A 23,962-nucleotide genomic window follows, 5' to 3' on the forward strand; every position below is an offset into this window, starting at 1 on the left:
ATAACTCAAATATATTTTGTGGGACACTACAAATCACCTTGACACCAGCTGGTTAAAAAGGCTCAGAAAAGACTACATATTTTATAGGTTTCAGATTTTATTTTTAAACAGTTTTTATGAGTGTGATTTAGGTGGCCAGACACTCCGTACTTCACATTTCTCTTTAATAGGCCAATAAAGTTTCACCTGAATTTAGATGATACCCCTTTAAAGGGTATTTGTTATGAATATAGGGGAGGGGACATTTTGTGAGTAATCAGTCTAAAGATTTAACCACCGTTTAAGATTAAAATGAATCAAGCAAAAGCAAAGCACTCAATAGTGTTTGTGTGGCGAGAAATTTCTGGTTATGTATGGAAGGACAACAGTTGTTCCAGGCCCTGTGATTATGGGCCAACCAATTTTATTGCATCCATTAAAATCACAATGCTGTTAAAATGCATTCATATTGCTTTTTTCTTTAGCGCATTCTTTTCAATGTGAAATAGCGAATGGCTAAATAACTCAATGAATAGGTGTTTGTGTCACCACCTGTGATCTGCTGAACTGGGTTGGTATTTTCGTTGATCCCTTTCTGGACAGGTTTCTGAGTAAACAACAAAACGCTTGTCACGTGAATGTTGGTAATGTAAGTGTATCAGACGTGTGTTTCTTTCAACACTCTCTCACATTATGCCACCTATTCTCCGCAGAGAGGCATTTGGATGAGCGCCACATGTCTGACAGAAGAGCTGCATGTTCAGCCTGTCAATTATGTTATTTTCAACAATAAGGTTTGAATGACAGATGTGATGTGCTGTAAGGCTCAGAGAAGTGTATGAGTGGAAAGCTTCGTACAACCTCTACTTGGGCGTAAATCATTTACTGGCTTTTGCCACAGCATGGACGTGCTATACATACAACAAATGGATACATCGCTTTATGGTGATATTTGCATGACAGATTATTTCTGTTTTGTCTAAATTAATGGCAGTTTGGTTATTTTAATTTTTTTATATTTGATGTGTTAACTATTTGCATGCCACTAACCATGATTCATTTAAAATGAAGGTATTTGAAGCTCATGAATAAGAGATGCTCACAAGTAGCTCCAATCCTTTTAGTTGCTCCTTAACTGGGTCAGGCTCCTTTCATTGGAAAAACAAACATCTGAGCCACTGAGGAACCTGGTGCAGCAAATATTTTCCTGGTTAACAAGTGTGGCTGTTGATTTGTTGTGATTTAACATAGTGAAGAGTGTGTGATTTTCGGAAACATCTGTCTTTGCTCTTTCCAACAGTTTTACGAAATTAAAAACGGTCTAAATCCTGTAGGCTAATAATGTTTACTTATACCACTTGGATAATGTGGATCACAACAAACGACCCTGACAGTCATTTCAAGCGCATTGAAGTGCAGTTGTAGAATTGTGTGTGTTCTTAATGTCAATATCCACAAGGGTGTATGCTGTTTTTGCAGGCACAGAATGCTTCAGACTTTGTCGTGCTTCTCTTGTGTGGAAACCACAACATTTGTTTGTGCCCTACAAATGTTCTCATCAAGGCTTCACTGCACCATCAAGTGTTGAGTCACGGTACTGCTACAAATCTGAGACATTAGACCATCAACAACACAATTGATACAAATCACTGGGGTAAATAAGCAAACAAAAATGAAATACTGAGGAAAATGGAATGAGAAATTAGTTATTTTATATGTTTTTGTAACCATGAAACAATGAATGTGTTTGAATTTAAAGAGTGCCTTACACAAAAAATAGTGGTCTATTTTTAACCCAGTGTTTGGTCCAAGGGATGAACCAAGCCGTTGGGTTAAATTAACCCAGAAAATGATTCTTATTTGAACCAAGCCATGGATTTGGACAAACCAGCATGTAGATAAACAACCCAACTGTTGGGTTTGTCCCTTTCTGCCCAAAAGAGTGTATCAACTAATGTTTGGTTGATGGGCTATAGAGTCTGATGAACTATGGCTATTTCACAAAGGATGCTGTACTATCGGACAAAAAGAAAACATAAATCTCCTTTTGTTTTGCTTTGCAAGGAGTGCATATTTTTAGACATGACCTGACAGATATGATGATGCCATGTGTGCTTACAGCTGTACTGGGTCAGATGCACGTAGATTACCTTCCTTGCATGCCATCTAAAATAGGTTGCCCAGAAAAATCTCAGTGGGTCAAATGTCAAGAACAATGAGAAAGCCAACTTCTCATTGCAACTTGAAGACATAAACAGTCTTCTTTTTTTAGATAAAATGCCTATAGTCCCCAAAGTAAATTCTGTAAATGGACAATAAATGCATTTTATGGATTAAATAGACATAGGGCATAATCTACAAAACGTAAGTGCTTACGTCAAATTAAATGAACTTGAAATAACATGTAGCACATATAAAGAGAAAGGATAACAAGTTAATAAGATAAAAATACATTAAAGGGATAGTTCACCCAAAAATTCTGTACTCATTTACTCACCCTCAGATTGGTCCAAACCTGTATACGTTTCTTTTATCTGCTAAACACCAAGAAGGTATTTGGAAGAATGTCATTAACCAAACAGATCTCACCCCCATTGACTCCCATAGAGTTGATATTGGTAGTCTACTATGGTAGTCAATGGTGGCCTGCAAGAACTGTTTGGTTACAAACATTCTTCCAAATATCTTACTCTTTGTTCATCAGAACAAAAAATGTATATAAAGATTTGGAGTAAATGAAAGAGAATTTTCATTTCTGGGTGAAGTATCACCTTAATGTAAAAATACACAAAACCTCAGTGTAAGCATATTTTCATGTGTAGCTTGAAAACTTAGAATAGAAACATAATAAATGATAAAAAAATGATGGTATGGGAATTAAAATAACAAGAACACAACATGTCTTGGGGTTAAAATCAAACACAAAGAGAGAAGGCAAATTAACTTCTGTTTTGCAAGGTCAACGTAATAAAAAGGTATCTGAGGTGATGATGGAGTATGACATTGCTTTTGAGCTGTAAAATTCCAAAAAGTAAGATTTTTTTAATGAAACTGTTATTTGTGTCAAATATTGAGAAGTTTGTGTAAAAGCTCTAGCTTTATATTTTGAATTCATTCAACTCAAGAACTTTGTAGGTTCAGTAAAACTGTATCACATGACATCTCAAATGACGACTCAAGTAAAATGCACCAAACTATCTTCACACTCTCTGGGGACTATGAGTTTGTACGTCTGGCATTTCAGTTTATAATTGCATCCATCATTGTTGTCCCAATATTCAGATCCTCTGACCCGGAAACGGATAGCAAACTGTAACGTGGCACCTGGTTGCAGGATGAAAGGTGGAACAGGCAGGTGGAAACGAAAGACGTCTGATTCAAGATTGGGCTCATCTCGGCGCACGGTGGTGACCCAGGATGCTTTACTATCAGCGCTGCTTTTCCAGTCTGTGAATGAATAGCGCACCGTAACCTCTTTCTCTAACGCCAAGTTCAGTACCTGCACAGTTCCCATGATTCCAAGCTCAGAGCAAAACACCTGATCCAGGCAAACTTGCTGACGGCACAAACTCTCGGGGAAATTCAGTTCCGCACCCTTATTCTCAGGAAAGGAGGGTTTGAAGTATGGTAAGGAGAGCTCTAAGTTTTTCTTGGAGGCGAGCTCTGCGCTTGCCAGCAGTCTAGTGATCACGTGGGTCGGCACCAAAGGGTCCTCGCTTGCTTTGAAGAACTTCACGTCCTCCAGTTCCAACCCCAGAGAATCCACAAAACGCACTTGCATGTTTCTGCATGTACGTTCCTTTGGAGAGGAGGACGAGAGAGATTTTGCGCGCCTCCTCATGATGGGCTTCGGTTCTGGCTCAAAGGATAGTCTGCGATGGATAGGCTCTTGAAGAGAACCTGGATTGGGGCTGGGTGGCCGTATTGCCACAGGAATTCTTTGTGGAGGTGGTTTAGGATCGTAGATGTCCGGAAGCCGAAATGTCCTGATGGGTCTACATACTTTACCAAAGCCGCTAGCGAACCGAAAGGCAGGTCCTGACCCATGCCCATTTGGTTCCATCCTCTTTGTGTTTTCCAACCTAAAGCGAAACCTAAATAAGATCATTAAGATCACCAAATTCATCGCAATACAATTCTAACACCTTTTTTGGATGCTTCTCGTTCTTTCTAACCACAGAATAGATTTTGATATTTTAAAATAATAGTAAAGGTTTTAAAAACATGAAATAATTTCAATGACAGTATTGTCAGGTTTTTTAGGAAGAACCCATATGCAGGCAGGACTGAAGGGGTTAACGAACAAGACTTTAATACAAAACAAAAGCCCACGATGGGTAACAAAGACAGGACTAAATAATAATATACCAAAACCAGAAAACAAAGACTTCCCACTTGGGGGCAAAAACGAAACTCATAACAGCGACACAACATCTAACAAAACAGGCAAGGTAATGAAGGTGATCCACAGGGTCAAATCGTATTCGGGGTACACAGCATAGCATACAAAACGAACTGGCACAGGACAGCAAAAACTAGGGCATTAAATAGGGAGACGAACAAAGGATAATTAACAAGGGAACATGTGTCTAGATGAAACACTAATGGAAAGGTAACGAGAAAACAAGAGGGACGGGGCCAATGACAAGACCAGAGAGAGAGCATGGCAGGTCAAAACAAACAATGTCATGTCTTTCTCTACTCTTAACACAAGGGATCTGCCATGATTCTGCCACTAGACTAGAAAACCATGACCAAGGAGGCAGGAACATGACAAGTATGACCAGAAGAACAAATCAAAATGCTCTTATTGGCTTCTTTAATGTGTATGCAATAGGTCATTTATTTAAGCCAACTACATGACGTTCATCCTGAGATGATTTCTGTTATGCTCTTTCCTCTAAATTTGAAAAAATAAATTGGTAAAAAAATAAACTATGCATTCTTTAGCTATAATTTATATTAAGGTTTTGAAAACAATAATTTAGAAACATCCGTTCAGTGTACTGCTTGAAAGCAAATGCTGTTTATATTTCTTTACACAAAACTCTAGTAAAGGCGCAAAAAAACCGAGCAATTCAATTATTCTCTTCAGCTAAAAAACTGCGTCAATGATTCCTACCTTGGGTTCCAGTTTCCTGAATATAAACGAAATCGAAGAAGATTCTTTTAGTAGGCTAAAGTAAACGTTTCTATCGCTTGGTTTTAAGCACCTATGACATTCAATGATCGCGCGCCCATGAGGCAAACCCTCCACATGGTATTATTAGACCAGCGCGTACACGAGACATTCTCTCGTCCTGTCTAGAAAGAACCTCGGCACAGTTCACATTTCAAACAGACCCCCCCCCCCCATTTAGATCAAAATAATTAAAATAGAAACCATCAGTACTTTTGGCGACATGACAGGTCGTGCGCCCTAAAGATATATAGGCCTACTACAAGGGAGGGGGGGGGGGTTAGTGTGAGGTGGTGCACACATGGTATGTCAGACACATATTTACAGCATCATATTGGCTTCAGTGATGCTGAGCCCGTGTCACTGTCGAGACTACATTTCCCACGCAACAACGCGCATCTCAGCATCCACAGAGAAAACACGTCCGCGTAAATAAATCCACAATTAAAGGCGTCTTATCGAGTATCGCAAGAGGAATACCGTCTGATCTCACCGATGCGTCTCATTACAGACAGCCTGATCCAGTAATAGCTGAATTATTTAGTGCAGATCGGTAAAGATGACCGACGGATTAAATGAACCGCTGAGAGAGACTGTCGATATACCGTGGGAGTAATACTAACACGGATGAGAGAAATGCACAACCTTCCTGCACAACAATTTCCGTGTTTGACAGATTATAGCGGTTGTCGATGGACTGTTTTGAGTAATGCCAGTGATGGGAGCAGTGTTACAGGAGCGCACTCTCCATAACGCGCACAATGAGTTTCGTTCCTTGCACAGAACAGAAACTAATAGGTTTGGACCAAGGTAAGTGGGACATGTAATACTGAGCAATCTTTGTTAAACTTATTTCATGTTATATTTATTTATCACTCATTTAATTATCATAAAGCACAGGTGAGTGGCAAAGCATCTTTAACACCATAACCAACGAGGCTAATACGTTACTTCTCGGCTTATCTTAATCAATTTTACTTTTTCGTTTGAAGCAAGAGAAACACAAAGACATCTTTGCACCAACCACATAATAGTGGCAACAGCCTGTCAGCTGAACCTGTAAGTAAACATTGTGAATAAATTAAAAAAAATGTGGAACTCTAAGCCAGATTAAAGGGATAGTGCACTAAAAACGGTCTTTTTTTACCCTCATGTAATTCCAAATCTGTTTATGTCTCTTTCTTCTGTGGATGCAACACAAAAAATATATTTAGAGAAATTTACATACCATGGAAGTCAGCAGGGTCCAACAATGTTTGGTTACCAACCTTCTTCAAATGTTCTTCTTTTGTGTTTTACAAGAAGAAATAAGTCATACAGGTATATGCATGAGGCGGTTTTCATTTGGGTAAACTATGCCTTCAATCTCAAAGGTTAAGTTTGTTATGTATTATCCAGCTTTTTATTTTTTTTAGAATTTAGAAAATTTCAATGGCTTGAAATGATAAAAATACGGTGGCCGCTAGGTGTCAGTGCGCTGCAACAGAAGAAAACACATGCAAACACAAGCAAATTCAGAAAGCTTCTTCATTAGTTTGGCGACACATGCCCTGCAAATACTCGAAACACAAACAAACACAGAAACGCGCTGGAAATACTCGCAACACATACAAACACAGAAACGTTCTGCGAGCTGCACGGACGACAACGGAAGTGTTTCCGGGGGACCTGATTGGGAAGCGCTTCATTCTGACTGTTCAAATTCGTTAGTGGAGTTGTCAGCGACAATGAAGGTAATTACCTTTCTTAACGTAGGTCCGTAGGATATTATTAGCCTGTCGATTTGAGCAGTTTAACAAAAACTATGAGACGTAGTAGCTGCTCGACTTACTTAAACCAGTGTCACTATAAAAAAAGTTTAAAGGTTTAAAAAAATGATTAAAAACTTTTCAACTTATTCTAGTCGACATAGTCAATGTGGCTGACAACTCCACTAACGAATTTGAACAGTCAAAATGAAGCATCAGTTTTTGGGGCCCTCCAGAAACACTTCCGTTGACGTCCGTGCAGCTTGCAGCGCGTTTCTGTGTTTGTTTGTGTTGCGAGAATTTGAAGCGTGTTTCTGTGTTTGTTTATGTTTCGAGTATTTGTAGGGCATGTGTCGCCAAACTAATGAAGATGCTTTCTGAATTTGCTTGTGTTTTTTTGTGTTTGCATGTGTTTTCTTCTGTTGCAGCGCAGTGACACCTAGCGGCCACGGTATAAAAATGACTAACAATTTCCAACACTCTGAAATAGAGAAAGTAAATATGTTGTTTCCCTCATGTCCACAGGACTGTCAGCAGAGGTTAAGACAAACAAGACCTGAGAAAAAGTCGATCGTTGCAGACTCACCAGTCAGGTCAGCTGGCATCTAAAACAGACAAATCATTTTTTTTATTTAATTAAAAACAAATTCATAAATTCTAAAGAGTCTTTCGATTCTTCAAGGCAAAACAACACCAAGATCAAATCTCACGTGTCCTCCAAAAATGGACTGAAGGAAAGCCGTCCAAACCAAAGCAGTAATGCTAAAAAAGTGAGCGGTAGCAAGAGTTCAGGTCCACAGCCTGTACAGCAGATTTCTGTAAAAGAGCAAAGAGAAGAGTCATCAGAATGCAGAAGTGAAGCCAAGGACACTGCAGTTTGTAAAAACGAAGAAGAGGATTCAGACAGTGCAAGTGACCTGTCTGATTCTGAGAGATGTTCAACACTTCCACCTCAAATCGTTCCTCCAGACCTTGACTTACGGGCGGAGGTCATAGATCCTTCAGACTTGCATCCCTCGCGACTTGCTTGTCGAGGACGCACCGCTGGCAGCTATCCCGATTTCCTACCGCCTCCTTTTAATTCTTGGAGTCTCAAGCAGCTAGCCGTGTACTTGAATACGGATGGCAAAGGAATTTCTCGGCCAAAGCCTGTTGGGCAGCTGGAGAGGTACTTGGATAGGCTGTTACAAATGGAATGGCATCAGATCCAAACTGTCCAAGAGGAAAGCAGCAAATGTAACGGGCCAACACCAAAGGGTCGCCATACATCTTCACATTCCAGCCTCAGCTCTCCTAAATGCATCCTCCAGTGTCAGCGAGCTTTCCCCTTGGCATTACTGTCCTCCTTGACAAACACTCCCACGATGCAGCTTCCAAGCTGTCCAGATTGCAGGAAGAGATACCCCATCTCTCACGCCTACCAGCACCGCCACACGCGGTTGAGTCCGAAAAGGGGTCAGGCTTCAGGCTTTCCTAAAAGAAGCTGCAGTGAAAGCAGAGCTCATCAGTTTAATCAAAGACAGAAAACTCGCGAGCACAGACTCAGTGACCCACTGAGTGAGAGCAGCCATCTGAAGCGCATGCAGGCAGTCGGTAACATTCGCAATCCTGTAGGAGCCATTAATAATTCTGAGCAAATTTCAGCTATTACACCCAGTACTCCCAGTCTCAATGATGTAAAAATAAAAAGGTCGGGGCGAAGAAGTCATTCCTGTGGGGGTATGAGGGAGGCTGGTTATAAGACAAGAGCACGAAGTGAACAGAGGAAGACTTTTGATGAAACAAAACAGGATTCTGATTTATCTGGTGCTAGAAGTTCAGATGGTTTACTCAGTTCAAAAGACTCTGTAACAGGACTAAACAGGAAACAGAAGCGTGTAGAATTTGTCACAAATTAACTTGTGGGCCTCTAAAATGTTTACGTAAAAATGTAGCTTAATAATTATTCTACTATTACTTCTATTCGAAAATGTACTACTATTTATTTCTACTGCACAATTTAAAAAATTGTAAATGAAAAAAGCAAGATCAGATTTTTATATTTTCTTCTCTAAAGTGATTGTCTGATTCTTTTGTATTGTCTAAAGATATGAATGAAAACAGATATATCGTACGTAACTGTATGTAGACCACTTCGGAATCCAATGACCAGAAGAACTTCCTGCTTTAACACTACACAAACATTTGAACAAAACCCAACCGGCCAAAATGATACCGAATAAAAATGTTAAATGAATATTTTTAAGATTAAACTTTATATGATTTAAAAAAATACAGTGTAGTAGTGCTTCCGGACCTTGATATGTCTGAACACCACTGGCCTTAATGTGACTGTTTAAAAGAGCAACAATCATCAAAGTAAACTTGATTTTTTTTTTATTTATAAGTTAAAGTTTTTGAATAATAAAAATGATTTACAAAAACATTTTTCTACCAATTCAAGACAGCTTTCTTTTAAGAAAGGAAGTTTTTTGGAATAAATACCAACAACAACACTTTTTATTTTAAAACTGAAGTTTTTTTCCTCTAATGGATACTGCAACACGCTCTTACACAGGATAGTGATATGAATAGTCCATGAGTTTGGTCCTAATTCATTGCTGGTCCCCTTTAACCCACCCATACATGTCTGACCTGAAAACAGATCAGACATTTAAATAAACATTATGTTGTATATAAATCACAACAATAAATTAAATTGTAATGAATTTCTAATTGTTTCCATTCTTTTGAGAAAATTGTTCATCTATTTTGGCACCATTAGCTAATGCTGAGATTTTTTCGGAGTATTAAATGGAATGCTACACAAATGTGCACGTTACAACAGAAAGCATGAGCTGCTACAGCTTTCATGTGGCCTAATAAAAGTAGATTGATAGTCATAATAACATAATGCCAATTTTAAAAATAGGTTATGTATTCATGTAAATGCATATGAAAACAAAAATGTACTCGTGCACAGCCTTTATATTGTATATTTACATATTCCTGTGTAATAAAGACCTTAAAATGTATTCTAAAGTTTGTCTTTGCTATTTGGAAATGTAAAATGACGTAATTTCTTGTGAGGAGCGCCATCTGAAGCTCCCACTGAAAGACCATAAAACATTGCGACGTGAAGTAATCTTAGTTTAAAATTCAGGATCAAAGACATGTAATTTAACCGTCTGACTGATTTACATTGACAAATAAATGTTTGAGTCAGTGGTGGTAGTCGGAGTTATATCATGGCTACAGTGAGCGGAACTAAATACATCAGAACTTGTCTCCTCGATCAGTCGGACATGTTATTGTAGAACACGCACACAAACATGGATGAGAGCGCTCAGCGAGTGTTGGAGTATCTGACAGACGTAGAGGCTGCTGCAGAAGATGTACTGGCTGACAAACAACAGGTAAAGTTACGTTTGAATTAGAGAAATAATGACGAATTCATGTTGACCATTGTTGTGTAATGTTTACAGATTGTGGATCTGGATCTTCGGAGAAACAGGAACCGAGAAGCGCTCAACGCTTTACGAAACTATCCAGCTAACGGCAAGTTTAAAATGTTTAATATATTATCTCTCACGATGCAAATGTTTTAGTCTCTATAAATGATTATTGTCTGATTTATTTATTTTCTTGCATCTCATGACTACAGTCAATGTAATGTTGAACACGCGCGCGGAACTGTGCCCTTCAGTTCAGTTATGGACGTTTGCTGCATCTTATAAATTAAACGTTTAGTTGTATTTTCGTTTGTGTACTTTCCACAGTGACAATTCTAAATAAATCTTCATGTGTTTAATCTAGACAAAGTAAAGGTGTGCTTTGGAAATATGTTCATCAGATTCCCTCCAGAAAATACCAAATCCATGATTCTTAAAGGTTTGTCTTATACACAATATATTTCCCCCCTAATAACTGGACTGTTCTCTGTGTTTACTCAGTCAGTTTCTCTTTCAAACAGACCAGGAGCAGCTTGACAAGGAAATAAATGACCTCCGCACAGGTCTTAAGGGGAAAGTAAATCGCCTCAATCAGATACAAGGTAGGACTTCTTTCTCAGCCTGTATCTTCATTATTGAATGACTGTTAGTATTTGTTTGTTGTTGCATCCTATATTCACTGCTGCTTTTTTAAACAGGTAAACCTGATCTCAGAGGATACAACCTTTCCCCTTTGAACAGTAATGAAATGAAGGCAATTAACAGCCTCATTAAAAAATGACGTGCACCAGCTCTTCAGAATACATACTTTGGAGTGGTGCAGTGGACACTATCTTGCAGTGTCCCAATGACTTTGCAGACATGTCAGCTGGGGGCTGCTTTGTGTTCCTAAGCTTGTAATGATGTTGAAAGCGCTCACGGACTGGGCCATCATTCAGTGTATCGTTTTTTTTGTGTTTTCAATTAAAGGGACAGAAGCAGTGTTATAATGGGTTTAATAACCACATGTAGCCTTATATAAGGTTACATACACAGGTGCTGTTGTGAAAGACAACCATACAGAAAGACATCATTTTTTGAAAAACCTTTAAGCAGTAGCATGAAAAAGTAAAAACCATCAACATAATTGTTTTGCATTGCTTATTTGGGATTTAAATGTTCATGCTTAATATATATGTATAATTTTGACTTAAGTTATTTTAAGACGTAAAGATGTGTATGTATTTTGGATATAATTTACATTGGTTGTTGTGATGAAATGGTTCTGTGATGACATCAACGTTTCCATGCTTTGCTATGGTCCATCACACAATGTACAGGAAAAAATGAATACAATGATAATACAGTTCATCTTTTCAATTTACAATATTTGTATGGCATTTTACCGAAGATGCTATTTTCAATCTTTGTGGTTAGGTGAACATATATGCAATTATTTCAATGCTCTCTATGGTTTAAAGTTATCAGGAAATAAAGAAATTACACGTTTACTTCACTTTTTACAAAAAAGATTTAATGCATTTAATGCTTGTGGCCGTCTCAATTTATTTCCATCCATTCATACAGAAAACACATTTTAAAACATTTTCATTTGTAAATTTGTTTGTACGTTTTATTTAGCCTAGCCCAAGGCCATGTCCCTTGGGAAGCACTGGCACAGAAACCATTATGTTTTGTTTTATATGAATGCATTGAACATTTCCCTTACGTTGTAATTTCATTAATAAGGCTCTGTTACAATATTACAATAAACCAATACAGTACATTGACCCCACTGTCAAATGGGTTTAGCTTGATTTAATTATAACAGTTAACAGAAAGGTGATATTTGTTAAAAGTTATTTTATGCATTAGCTAAAATCAACTAACAACAATACGAATACAACATTTAGTTAATGTTAAACGTTTATACGGGTTTCTATGCCATCTGCACTGTTGTATATTTCACTGGTTTGCTCTCTATCTGCCATGTCATACATATATATATATTTTTTTAAATCACTGTGATCCCTCAATTATTTCTCCTAGACATTAATGAGATTAAATGGAGAGGAAACCACATGTACTGTAAAATAATATTTTTTAAATTAAGTTTACATATACCACAAAAGTTTAGTATATTTCAGATTACTTCTAATAAAAGAATAAAATGGCAACAAGGCTTCTTCCTCCAGCCGTGTTGGACCAGCAGATGTCCTCAGTGTTTGGTGTTTTGAGTTCTTAAAGGGAATCATTTTACAATGCAATGAGTTCAGTCGAGTTTTTAAAGCCTGTGGTTTCTTCCATCCACACTACTTGTGTCAGATGTTCTAGTGATGTGTGTTCTGTTGGTCTATTTACCATTTCTGAAATGAAAGACCATGAGAGTCTAGATGAGAGACCATTTGTTAGCCTTTTAAGATACTTTGGCTCTAGATGGCAGTGTTTCAATACAAGTCTATTTACAAGTTGTTGCACTTGGGTTAATAATGAGCATCTGATGGACAGTTGGCAAGATTTTTTCCTAAAATGATTACATTATTTGGGGATCAGGAACACGAACAACGAAAAAGCTTGATAGGGTTAAAGTCAGATGTTAATAAATTCCAAGAGAAAGCACAAGAAATGCTTGGGGTAGTAGTTTTGCAGTATTGCGTGCAGTGGTACAGTCCTGGATGCCGTCCAGTGTGATTAATTTATGAGTCACATGGATGTGTTAAACAGAAGTCTGTTCTCGGTTATATAATCCCCCAAATACATTCCACTAAAAAAGAATGACATGCAAAAACTAATTCAACACATTCATAAACACTTCACACACCATTGGAAAGGTGAATTTATTTGAAAGGAAACACAATATTTAACAGATTCTTTAACTTGACAGATGTCTTCATACTAAACAGGATCCAGAACAACTCATCTCAACAGTTCTTATTATTGACTTCCCAAAAGTTTGCCCGAGGATGAGTCAAAGCTGAGCTTGTCTGTGCCATAGTTATTTGTGCCCTATTATTACAAACATATCATTTTAACACTTCGCTTGCCAAAGGGAAATGTTTGTAGCGCAAACACAATAAATCACTGTCTGTGGATTTGTGACTCAACATATGCAAGGCTCTATAATGCATTTAATGGTCATTTTTTGTTAAATGTAACAAAATATTTAGATGGATTTTTTTAAATGAAACTTTCATAATTAAGAGAACAGCTGGTGAGTTATGAATCTAAAATGGATGGTGGCAGGGTTAAAATAAGCAATAATGCATATTCCGCTTACAGATGGCATGTATTGTATTTGACATTCCCAAAATTAGTGTACACATTTAAATGTCTAAGTTGCTTTAGCACTATGTTCACGAACAAGGATTTTCACACACTTATTCTTATACCTGTAGTTTTAAAACTTTTTCAATGGATTCATTTTACCTAACCAAATCAATGAAAAATATACACTCACCTAAAGGATTATTAGGAACACCTGTTCAATTTCTCATTAATGCATTTATGGTGGTGGTGTAATGGTGTGGGGGATGTTTTCTTGGCACACTTTAGGCCCCTTAGTGCCAATTGGGCATCGTTTAAATGCCACAGCCTACCTGAACATTGTTTCTGACCATGTCCATCCCTTTATGACCACCATGTACCCATCCTCTGATGGCTACTTCCAGCAGGATAATGCACCATGTCACAAAGCTTGAATCATTTCAAATTGGTTTCTTGAACATGACAATGAGTTCACTGTACTAAAATGGCACCCACAGACACCAGATCTCAACCCAATAGAGCATCTTTGGGATGTGTTGGAATGGGAGCTTCGTGCATCCCACAAGAGCTTTGTGCATCCCACAAATCTCCATCAACTGCAAGATGCTATCCTATCAATATGGGCCAACATTTCTAAAGAATGCTTTCAGCACCTTGTTGAATCAATGCCACGCAGAATTAAGGCAGTTCTGAAGGCGAAAGGGGGTCAAACACAGTATTAGTATGGTGTTCCTAATAATCCTTTAGGTGAGTGTATAATGTATGTAAAATCTCTCCTAAGTGGAGACAGGCATGATGATGAATAGTGACAGAAGCACTGTTGTATTTATTTTTCCTGCTATAATACAGTCTTTGAAAATATGAGGAAATTCCCCCAATATTGTGATTTTAATAAATTGGAAGCCATTGTAAACAGACGGTCTAGACTTCAGCATTATGGTCTCTGCCTTCATCCCTCTGAGAATGAATTATGTGTGGTTATCCTGTTTGGAGCATGTCGCTTTGTTACTGTCAGCATTTATATTGCTCGTTTCATAATTGAAAAGTTTCTGAAGTGGATTTGATGTTATTTCAGTTTGACGGTAACCAGTGGTGTAGTCTAGTTTTTTGTAGTGAGTATGATTCCCCCCCAGCCTACTCATCCGTCCCAGGTCGACAACCCATGAGCACCACCAAACTCACGAATGCAAGGATAGAGTATGCCTCTATATGTAATCAAGAAAGATTTATTGCAAGCAAGATTTCAATAGCCAATGACAGCTGTGGGACTTGCTGGTTTTAAATCAGTCAGTTAAGAGTTTTATTTATGTATGCAGTCTCTAATGCACAGGTTTTATCAGCTGGCAATTTTTAATGCACAATAGTGATCCACGGGGAAAGCTATTAAGTATTTCTGAATAAACCCAGCCTGCTAAAATACACTCTAAAAAAAGGCTGGGTTAAAATAACCCAATTTGGGTTATTTTGGTAACCCAACATTGGGTCAAATATGGACAAACCCAGCGTTGGGTTATTTTAACCCAGCCAGTTGGGTTAAATCTTTGACCCAACATGCTGGGTTGTTTTATTTAAATCAACTTTTGCTTAAAAATTACATTGATGGTTTAAAACAAACCCGAAATGTTTAAAAATAATAATAACAAAATCACAGAGAAATACTCGAGGCATCAGTAAGAATCAATAGTTTTATTAAGGATCAAAATGCAAGACAAAAGGAATTCATAAAAACATGCAATATGTTATGCTCAATGAACAATAAAATGGCATATAAAACACTTTGATGAAATGTATGTTTATACATATTTAAAGAACATTAATTTCAATAAATTACATTAGTTTAGATTTTAACATATACATTTAACAAGGTTATTAAAGTGGCACAAGTAAATATAAATAGTTAGACAACTTAACACTTCAAAACGCTATAAAAAGTATTTTACTAAACCCTTGTTAATAGAACCGCATTTATATGTTAAAATATAAGTCTATGCACAAGTTTTCTATAAAAAAAGAAATAAACAAACGTTATGGATGTGAAAAAGGGACACCGTAACTTTCCTCTTCATATAAACTCACAAAACATTTTAAATAGTGTTAGTTCTTTCGGTTTCAGCACTGCTTAACCTGACATATCCACGGAGCAGTCTTACTTAAGAGGATTCTTTTCCTAGGAGTTGTAGACAACAGTGTGGCGTGCACTTTTGGAAGTGGATGTCCAGCAGGAGGGTTTCTTTATCAATTTGTTCATCTATAAAGAGACAAGAAAAGAGACAAGAGAAGAATGTAAGGAAACTGGCCAACCCAGAGCACAATGGATTATAATAAACATATAAAGAAGTACATTAACATTTTACCTAAATAATGTTTACCTTTAAGCCTGTTATGAAAACATCCACGTTCCAGTTGACATTCTCTTGAATAGAATGATCCATTAATATTAGCTGTTATTCTGCAACCTGTCAGTGGGGGGAAAAAGAAGAGTGGGATCTAGTACAGAAAGCGAAATACAGTCTTAAAAAATAATATTATAAACGTTAAAACAACCCTTCACTAATTCGACACACTCGGGAATAAGTTTAAGTCTAAAAAGAGCAACAATTTATCGTCTCATATACCCAAAATTAACTATATCGCATTGTTAACCACTAACGTTATAAGAGCCAGCGGCTATTCCCGAAGCAATGGCCGAGATAGAGCTGCTCTCCACGGAGACACGACCGCTGACAGCCTGAAGCTCACACCTCCGACAGCGTCTTAACAAAATCTCAAAGAGGCGTTATGTTTATATATAAATCACGTATTTGAGTTCTTAACAACAACATTCTCGTCTAAAAGACTCTTAAATCTAAGTTCCGTCACCGAACATTAGCGGTATTTATAAAAAAAAATGAGCTGGATGTTTGCTTTTGCCACGTCGCTCTCGTGTCGACCTTAAACTAATATCAAGTTGCGTAAGTTACTGAACTAAATTCCTCACACAAGTCACACATTTCAGAGGAAATGTTCACCAAAAAGGAAGTTTAAATGATTAAAAAGCTGTAAATTAGAACAACGTGGGCATAACGTTACAGACTAGCTATCCAAAGTTAACGAAGCTGGATTGTAACGTTACTTTCAAACCTAATGCGAACAGCCGAATTTTGCATACTTTTGCATTTTTTTTACAGTAATAGTTTTATACATTAAAAACTCGTAAAACATACCTTTTATTCTCCGAATAACAGCTTTCCGAGATGAAGTGGATCAAAATGCCCGCGAAGGTAAAGTTTGTCTGATGCGTAGAGGAGTGGGAGGGGTTTACTCTCTCAACTGTCACTCAATTGGACCAGACTGGTAACCCAGCGTTTGGGTTACTCAAAAAATGACCCAACACTAAGAAAATAACCCAACAAAATGACCCAACAGGCTCAACCCAGCTGTTGGGTTAAACAAATAACCCAGCATTTTTTAGAGTGTAGTATTACATACATTCTAGTGGTTTCCATTTAAATACCATTATGAAACACATTTCTTTATTTTTTATTTTATGCCTTTTCTATTGATTCCCATCAGCATCTCTTGTGTTTTGGGCAGGGTTCTATTGTTTTTTTAAGCAGGGCAACTACATAATGTAAAGAATATCTTGTGAAAGTATAAACTTTGGATTTTGATTGAGTTTGACATGATCTCTTTGATTTCATATCTCCTGGTTGCACCAAAAGTCAGTGCGTCGTACTTTTCTGACACAAACGATGTGGTTACGTAACCTTGCGCTTTTTTAAGTGGGTATACGGAAATTCTTGATCTTTTCTAGTGGGTATACGGCGTATACCTGCGTATCACGTAGACTACACCACTGACGGTAACACATTTCCTCTGGGTCAATGTCAAGCATGCATAAGCAGGTTGCAACAACAGATATCATACACTGATAAAGCTTTTATTAGCCAGAAGGGACTTTATTAACAGTACAACAATATCAAGGTTTTACTGTAATTTATCAAATCTTAGATGAAATCACATTGATCCCTCAATTATTTCTTCTACACATTAATGAGATTAAATGGAGAGCGAATGGAAATGTTTGCTAAAGTCTCTTGCGTTTCAGCTATTTCTCCTAAGAAGAATTCTCACAAATGTCTTCAGAAGAGATGTCCAGAATGTCTTAAACGGAACTCAGATTTATTAAGTCTGCAATCAAAAGTCGATACAGCCATGGAAAAAAATCTGAGATCGCTTAAGTTTGGTCTTCCAACTCATTAGGTAAATAAATACCAATTCCAGCAAAGGATTTATAACCTTTCATAGACAGAAGTATATTGACCCTGTTCTAACAAACAAGTATGGTCTCCTTTCCCTCCTGTAAAGACATATCTTATTGCTATGAGAAAAATGTGTGCTAACAACTTTATGGCAACAGTTTTGTTCTGTTTATGTCCACAAAACAGCATCAGTATGGAAATTATTCATGTCTGGTGTCGAGGACCCTGCATCAAGCCCAGACCTAACCCCATGTAGCTCTTGTGGGATTGACTGGAACACAGACTGCCAGACCCTGACTTGATACTCTTCTGTCTGAATGGCCGCAAATCACCACAGCCATCTTTAAACATCTAGCGGAAACCTCAAAAGATGAGAGGTAGTTATACCAACAAAGGGGGAATGCACTTTTGGTCATGTACCTGTGTATTTTCATCTGACCTTAAAGGAGCAATGTGGAGATTTTCGCATCATCTAGTGGTCAGGTTGCAAAGGGGATAACGTATTTACAAAATGCTTTCTGTAGAGCAGTTTAGGGTGACTGTAGAAACAACATAGTTAATTCCATGCAGGGGGAACCACGGGTGTATGTAGATAGAAATAACTCATTCTATAATAAAAGCATAACGCTTCATTATGTAAGGTCTTTATACCCCTCTGAAGATGTATGTTTATTATATTGCATTTCTTTCAATAGATCTTCCAAAGAACTACACACTTAGGTGTCCTGATAGTAACAGCATTACATCTTTTTGTCATCTGATTTAAACCTTAGGCGTACACATGCCATAAAAACACAGGCCACAATTTTCTCTGGTAACATGAGGAAAGTAGCAAATTAAACTATGGATGTCCTCTGAAAATCAATCAAGCTATCAAACTTTATGAACATCACATAGGCTGTCTGTTTTATATGTCAGAAAATAACAGCCCACTTGAATAAAGAGCTCTTTCCAAAAGTCTTAGATTTCAAGATGTTGAACTCATCTAGAGGTTGGCATGCTTTTTGAAATGGTAGTATTCAGAAATAACATAAAAATAAAGAAAACCAGACTATGACCTATTTTTTTATCGCATTGTTGCTGATCTCGATGAGAAGCTTTCCTGTTGCTCAGTGGTAAGAACATTGCGTTTACAACGCATGGTTGAGGCTTCGATCCCAGGGGATTGCACATACCTATGTATAAATGTATAGGATAATGCAATGTAAGTTGCTTTGGATAAAACCGTCTGCAAGATGTAAATATAGAACACAACACAGTCTCAGAATAAAAACGTGTGTATATATGTTAATGTTTTAATTCTTTATCAAATGTAAATAAGAGAAAAGTTAATTAATTTATTTTTATATAAATAATATTTGGGTAATGTTCACATTGCGTTGTTGGGCATAAATTTTAACCCTGCATTTTTGTTGTGTTTCCTTTTCCTGTGTGTTTGCGATTGGCAAATTGTCCAGCGGCCATCATCCTGGTAATCATTCCTCTGCAGTTTCTATGGGAAAGCAAGGGGATTTCAAGTAATTTTCAAGTTGTTTTGTAAAATGTATATTGATATTTCTTATCACTCTATACTATTATAAAAAAAATAACAACTAATGCTTTGGATTTACGCACAAAGCGCCGTCAGACATAGATTGGTGGTACTTTCATGAAGAATGTGCCACAACAGTTCAGACTCGTTCTGGCAGAGGGAATGTTATAGTGTTCCAGTAGTTCAAACACCAGCCTAATGCTTTTCTTCACACGGTAAAATGAGATGTTTATAATGGATGCACAGAAGTAGACCTTGGCTACACTTTATGAAACACTTTAGCCTAATAAACAAACCCACGACGGCTCTTCAGTGGTATTTATATAGTGGAGCAACTCAGAAAACCAAACCTCATGAGATCAGTTTTGAACTGCTGTGGTCAGAATATGCCTGAGGTGTATACCTAACGGAAAATTGTTTTTCTTCAGTACCCACCCCCCCAACAAAACTCTCAAATATCCTTTTAGCTGTGAAGAGACCTTAAGTCAGGGCTACTGATTTTGCTATTGTTACTGTGCCATGTATCGAAAAGAGTGAAAGACCACCCATGAGAGGTATGGAGGTTCAATTTCATACCCCAAAAATGTAAAGCTTTGTGTTGTATATATTTCTTCACATGTGTGGAAATGAGGTCAATGATGGACACCTTGTCCATGTTGTTCACTCATAAAAGATGCTTGGATAGAGATGTCTTGTCCATGTCAATTCAAATCTGAAAAAAATATTTTATTCCACAATGGTATATTCCATTATATATTTAATTATTTTGTTTATTTGTTTGTTCATTCCGTTCTAAATCGATCTATTCTCCAAACCAGATAGTAAAAAACTCATTTGTGTGTTTTATTATCATTTGCTTTTGTGGCATTAATGGCAGTTAGGTTTAGCCAAAGGGTTCAGTCCTGTGTCTTTCTAATAATCTTGATTTTATCAATTCACATTGTTTGTAATCTCTTAAAATAGTAAAATATTAAAACATTTCTGTGAGGTCAGGCTGAAGTCTCATTTTGTCCTATTGTGTTACATTGACATGAGGTTGACAGCGCTTCAAGGAATTATATACAGTATAGGCCTGACTGAATCATCATGTTTCGGCATGTATGGCCCACAGTGTGGCAGACCCCGGGTTATGAGAATGGGCCAGACCCGAATACCAACACCCTGAGTACAGGTGCACCACAGGGATGTGTCCTGGTTCGTCTGCTCTACTCTCTCTAAACACATGACCATGTGTCCTCTCATAGCTTCACTTCTATAATCAAGTTTGAGACAGCAGCAGAACTTCACCCCACTAGAGATCAGAGGCACACCGGTTGAGAGAGTAAGCAGCGTTAAGTACTTAGGAGTGCACATTCTGAGGATCTAACCTGGACAACCTGTCTTTTCCCCGCAGGACTCATTAACATGGATACAATCCAGCACTTTAAGCACTTTGACAGTGTAACGTCATTCATCATGTCATTGCTTTTGCACTTTACCATTGTACTAATAACACTATGACATATATTTGCACATTTCTGATTGCCATCTGCTGTCTACCTCAAGACTGATCAATCTTGAGGTGATCTTTAAAGGTGGGGATACAAACAATTTCATGCACTCTTACTTCTTTACACTGTTAAAGGTGCAATCTTCTCAAGCTTTACAAGATCAAAGTCATCATAGTATATTGTGTGCTAGATTCACTCCGTCAGGGTTCGTAGAGGTTTCGGAAAGTTTTTTTCGAACATGTCTTCCCGTTTCGTAACAAGGGTTCTTAGTCCCTTATTCGACAATTTTCCCGGAAAAGCACACCCACGCGTCATCCAGAGAGCAAAAGAACACGCCCACACACGAGCGTGAGAGAAAGAGCATGCCCACCAAGACCGCATTACTCGGCAGACGGAAGTTTAGCTGTGTTTGTTTGCTCACAGCATTTCAGTGATGAATGTTATATAAACGGTTGATATAATGCTGGATTTTGAGATAGTTTGAAACTGATAGATGGCACTGTCCTGGTGCTAAAAAATGCCCGACATGAAAAGACACAGTAAGTCAAACTAACTCATATGTCTGTGTTTTTGTGGCAATCGGCGTATACATGCATAATGTTAACAACAGAAAGGGATAATGCGATGATGTGTTGTGTGCTCGTGCTGTAGCTCCAAAGTTAGCCATGTATACTGTTAAACAAACTTTATGAATTTACTTGTACATTATTGCTGATGTGATCGTTTCTATTGTTTGCCTCATTTGTATTTTTTTTCAGAAAGCGTCTGATAAATGATTGTGTAAAAGTAGATATAAAATAATTGAAATACAAAATGTTTAAGCGAGCACTTAGAATCTTTATATTGGCAATAATGAAAATGATGTACATATTTCAGGAACCAAATAAAAGAAGAAAATATCAATTATGATATCAACTTTTTTTGTTTTGAGAAAAGCATGACTGCTATTCTTTGAACATTCTTCCCAGACCTGCATGTCCTGTTTGGCTTCTCATACTGGCAATGTCACGCTATAAATTAAGTAGTTAAAACTGCACAGTTAAGCCGTATGAATTGTAAGACAGGGAAAGCATAGGCACTAGCAAATGCATAGCAACAGGCTAACAATCTCGTAGAACACCATTGCAATGACCTGCAAACCAACAACAATCATCACCCAAGCATCCTCATGATGAAAGTGTTTTACATTTTTAAACTTGATAATAACATCACTCATCGGGGTTCACTCAGGGGTTCGAGGCAGTACACATTTCACAGTGGAAAGTGGGAAAGGACCCACAGTCACATCCCAACTCATAAATTGCAACTTTCTTCCAATTCTCCTCATGTGATGGACTACCAACATGGGACATTTTTTTTCTGCAAACCAAAGATTTTATGAACCTTTTGTTGACTGGGTCTCATTTTTTTTTATTATAAACACAAAGCAATGTAACAAACTCTATGTGATTACATGAATGTCATTCATTTAAATAGTTCAACAGCTTCTATAGTGAATGTTGCTCTCAAGAACTCTCATTAACTGTCTGAATGAAGGTTTTCCTGACAAAGGCCTAATAAAATGTCATAAATATTACAACAGCAAATAAATGTCATGGCTTTATACCATGCATATGAATTGTTGGCTGTATATGCTGTATATTCTCTAAGGAGAATTTATTCAGCTGCAGTGGTGCACAGGGATCTGTACATGTGAATTTATGTGTGTCTGAGATCACAGTGTGTCTGTGTTTTAACTCTATGGTGAGTCTATTTTATCTCATGGACTTCATTACTCAACGGCATTATTGAAAAGCATAAAGCTAAAAGTTTATAACCAAGTGAATGTTTGATTTCAATGAGAGGAGATGAAAAAAATTAGACTGAATTATAAGAACACAGCGGGACATTGGTTCTCGATGTATAAATACAATCCCACCTGTTTTCTGTGATTTGTTTAACAAATGCATATAAACCTTTCAAGAACATTTCCACCATGACCTCTACGGTCGTTCCAAGAACCGATAAACGCTTCTAGGACCAAAAGTCAGTGGGACTTTAACTCTAAACTCCCCAACATAACTCTGTTACTGCATGCATTTATTTTGACCATTTTATTCTAACAAGAATGATGCAAGTTGCAATATAACAGCTTCAATGTGTTAAACAATCTTTAGAAGAAATAAAGTTATTTAGTCAACAGCAGTTAGGAGCTTTAAGTTGAGAACCACACTGATCATAACACTACTGTAAATGCATTACTGTAAATTGCTTTAATCGAAGATCAGTACTGAGATTTTAAATAAATAAATGTTGATATAGCATTAAAACAGTGCAATAGTAAATGAATAAAGTTAAAGTAATAAATCAGTTACAAAATTGCTGGTTTATTTCAAATCAAAGTCTGAGGTCAGACAAAGCATTACGCTATTTCCAAAAAATATATTTATCTGCACCTTTGTGTTCACAAAACACTCCAGTGTAGTTTATATTGTCAAATAAACATCTGTGTTATCAGGGATATAACATCTGAGCTATAAATTCACTTGTTTTTTCTGTTTTTTTTCAGGTCACTGCTGTGATCTCTGGCTGCTGTTTTCTGTCTTGTTTAGGTCATGGTAAATCAGTCGGATGAATTCACTACAGCCCATCTGTATATGCACTTATCCTTATATGCTTTTTGTTTTTGATGGCCAATTAAAAGTACTTTATATTGGTATACTTCAGAATGGGTTATATATGTGGGTGTCAACACATCATATTATTAGGAACATAGTACACTTATAACAGTTGATGAAAGCAGGTGGCAGACCTTGCTATGGACCAATAAAAGGATTGCTCATTTATTGAGGTCTTATGGAAGAAAACTGGTGCAAAGACGCAATTGCTAAGCACTTTGCCTATAGATGATCTGCAACAGTTCTACTAATTTATTGAATGAAAATGAATTGGCTTTATTTTAGATTGACTGCAGTGAAGAGAGACAGGAAATGGATTGAGAGAGAGAGGAAAAGGAGCTGGGACTCAAACTCAGGTAATCTGAAGCACGACTACACAACATTTTAACAAAAAATACTGTTTGTGTTTACGTTTACTTGTAACTGAAACTAAAATATTAAGCATTTGAGGTATCCATGTTAA

General features: G+C 37.3%; 3 protein-coding genes across 7 annotated transcripts; 2 read left to right on the plus strand and 1 right to left on the minus strand.

Moving 5' to 3' along the window:
• Positions 1-2,779: 2,779 nt before the first annotated feature.
• On the minus strand, positions 2,780-6,506 carry ppp1r3db (protein phosphatase 1, regulatory subunit 3Db). Of its 4 annotated transcripts, none has more exons than XM_056735676.1 (2): positions 6,387-6,506; positions 2,780-4,061 (listed from the first exon to the last, which is right to left on the minus strand). In XM_056735676.1, the coding sequence occupies exon 2, from the start codon at positions 4,040-4,042 to the stop codon at positions 3,155-3,157; it is 888 nt and encodes a 295-aa protein (XP_056591654.1). In that variant the 5' UTR covers positions 4,043-4,061; positions 6,387-6,506; the 3' UTR covers positions 2,780-3,154. The 4 variants fall into 4 exon arrangements, with proteins under 4 accessions (XP_056591654.1, XP_056591655.1, XP_056591650.1 ...); XM_056735677.1 differs by having other exon boundaries at positions 2,780-4,073; positions 6,387-6,467; XM_056735672.1 differs by lacking the exon at positions 6,387-6,506 and adding an exon at positions 5,102-5,239.
• Positions 5,481-9,879, plus strand: fam217bb (family with sequence similarity 217 member Bb). Of its 2 annotated transcripts, XM_056735671.1 has the most exons (4): positions 5,481-5,968; positions 6,151-6,217; positions 7,432-7,499; positions 7,589-9,879. In XM_056735671.1, exons 1-4 carry the CDS (start codon positions 5,868-5,870, stop codon positions 8,802-8,804), a joined length of 1,452 nt encoding a protein of 483 aa, XP_056591649.1. In that variant the 5' UTR covers positions 5,481-5,867; the 3' UTR covers positions 8,805-9,879. The 2 variants fall into 2 exon arrangements, with proteins under 2 accessions (XP_056591649.1, XP_056591648.1); XM_056735670.1 differs by lacking the exons at positions 5,481-5,968; positions 6,151-6,217 and adding an exon at positions 6,551-6,891.
• Positions 9,880-10,178: 299 nt separating this feature from the next.
• On the plus strand, positions 10,179-11,862 carry pdrg1 (p53 and DNA-damage regulated 1). Its single transcript, XM_056735017.1, has 5 exons — positions 10,179-10,301; positions 10,371-10,443; positions 10,702-10,776; positions 10,859-10,939; positions 11,036-11,862. The coding sequence occupies exons 1-5, from the start codon at positions 10,218-10,220 to the stop codon at positions 11,116-11,118; spliced, it is 396 nt and encodes a 131-aa protein (XP_056590995.1). The 5' UTR covers positions 10,179-10,217; the 3' UTR covers positions 11,119-11,862.
• Positions 11,863-23,962: the final 12,100 nt, after the last annotated feature.

Source organism: Triplophysa dalaica, chromosome 21 (assembly GCF_015846415.1).
Source record: "Triplophysa dalaica isolate WHDGS20190420 chromosome 21, ASM1584641v1, whole genome shotgun sequence".
Lineage (NCBI taxonomy): Eukaryota > Metazoa > Chordata > Actinopteri > Cypriniformes > Nemacheilidae > Triplophysa > Triplophysa dalaica.

Excerpts from the sequence above, each read along its gene's own strand:
- ppp1r3db (XM_056735676.1), bottom strand. The coding sequence starts at position 4,042 with ATGGAACCAAATGGGCATGGGTCAGGACCTGCCTTTCGGTTCGCTAGC.
- fam217bb (XM_056735670.1), top strand. The coding sequence starts at position 6,655 with ATGCAAACACAAGCAAATTCAGAAAGCTTCTTCATTAGTTTGGCGACA. Across the intron at positions 6,892-7,431 it reads AGTTGTCAGCGACAATGAAG|GACTGTCAGCAGAGGTTAAG; the intron begins GTAATTACCTTT and ends TCATGTCCACAG. Across the intron at positions 7,500-7,588 it reads GTTGCAGACTCACCAGTCAG|GCAAAACAACACCAAGATCA; the intron begins GTCAGCTGGCAT and ends CGATTCTTCAAG.
- pdrg1 (XM_056735017.1), top strand. The coding sequence starts at position 10,218 with ATGGATGAGAGCGCTCAGCGAGTGTTGGAGTATCTGACAGACGTAGAG. Across the intron at positions 10,444-10,701 it reads ACGAAACTATCCAGCTAACG|ACAAAGTAAAGGTGTGCTTT; the intron begins GCAAGTTTAAAA and ends TGTTTAATCTAG. Across the intron at positions 10,940-11,035 it reads TCGCCTCAATCAGATACAAG|GTAAACCTGATCTCAGAGGA; the intron begins GTAGGACTTCTT and ends TTTTTTAAACAG.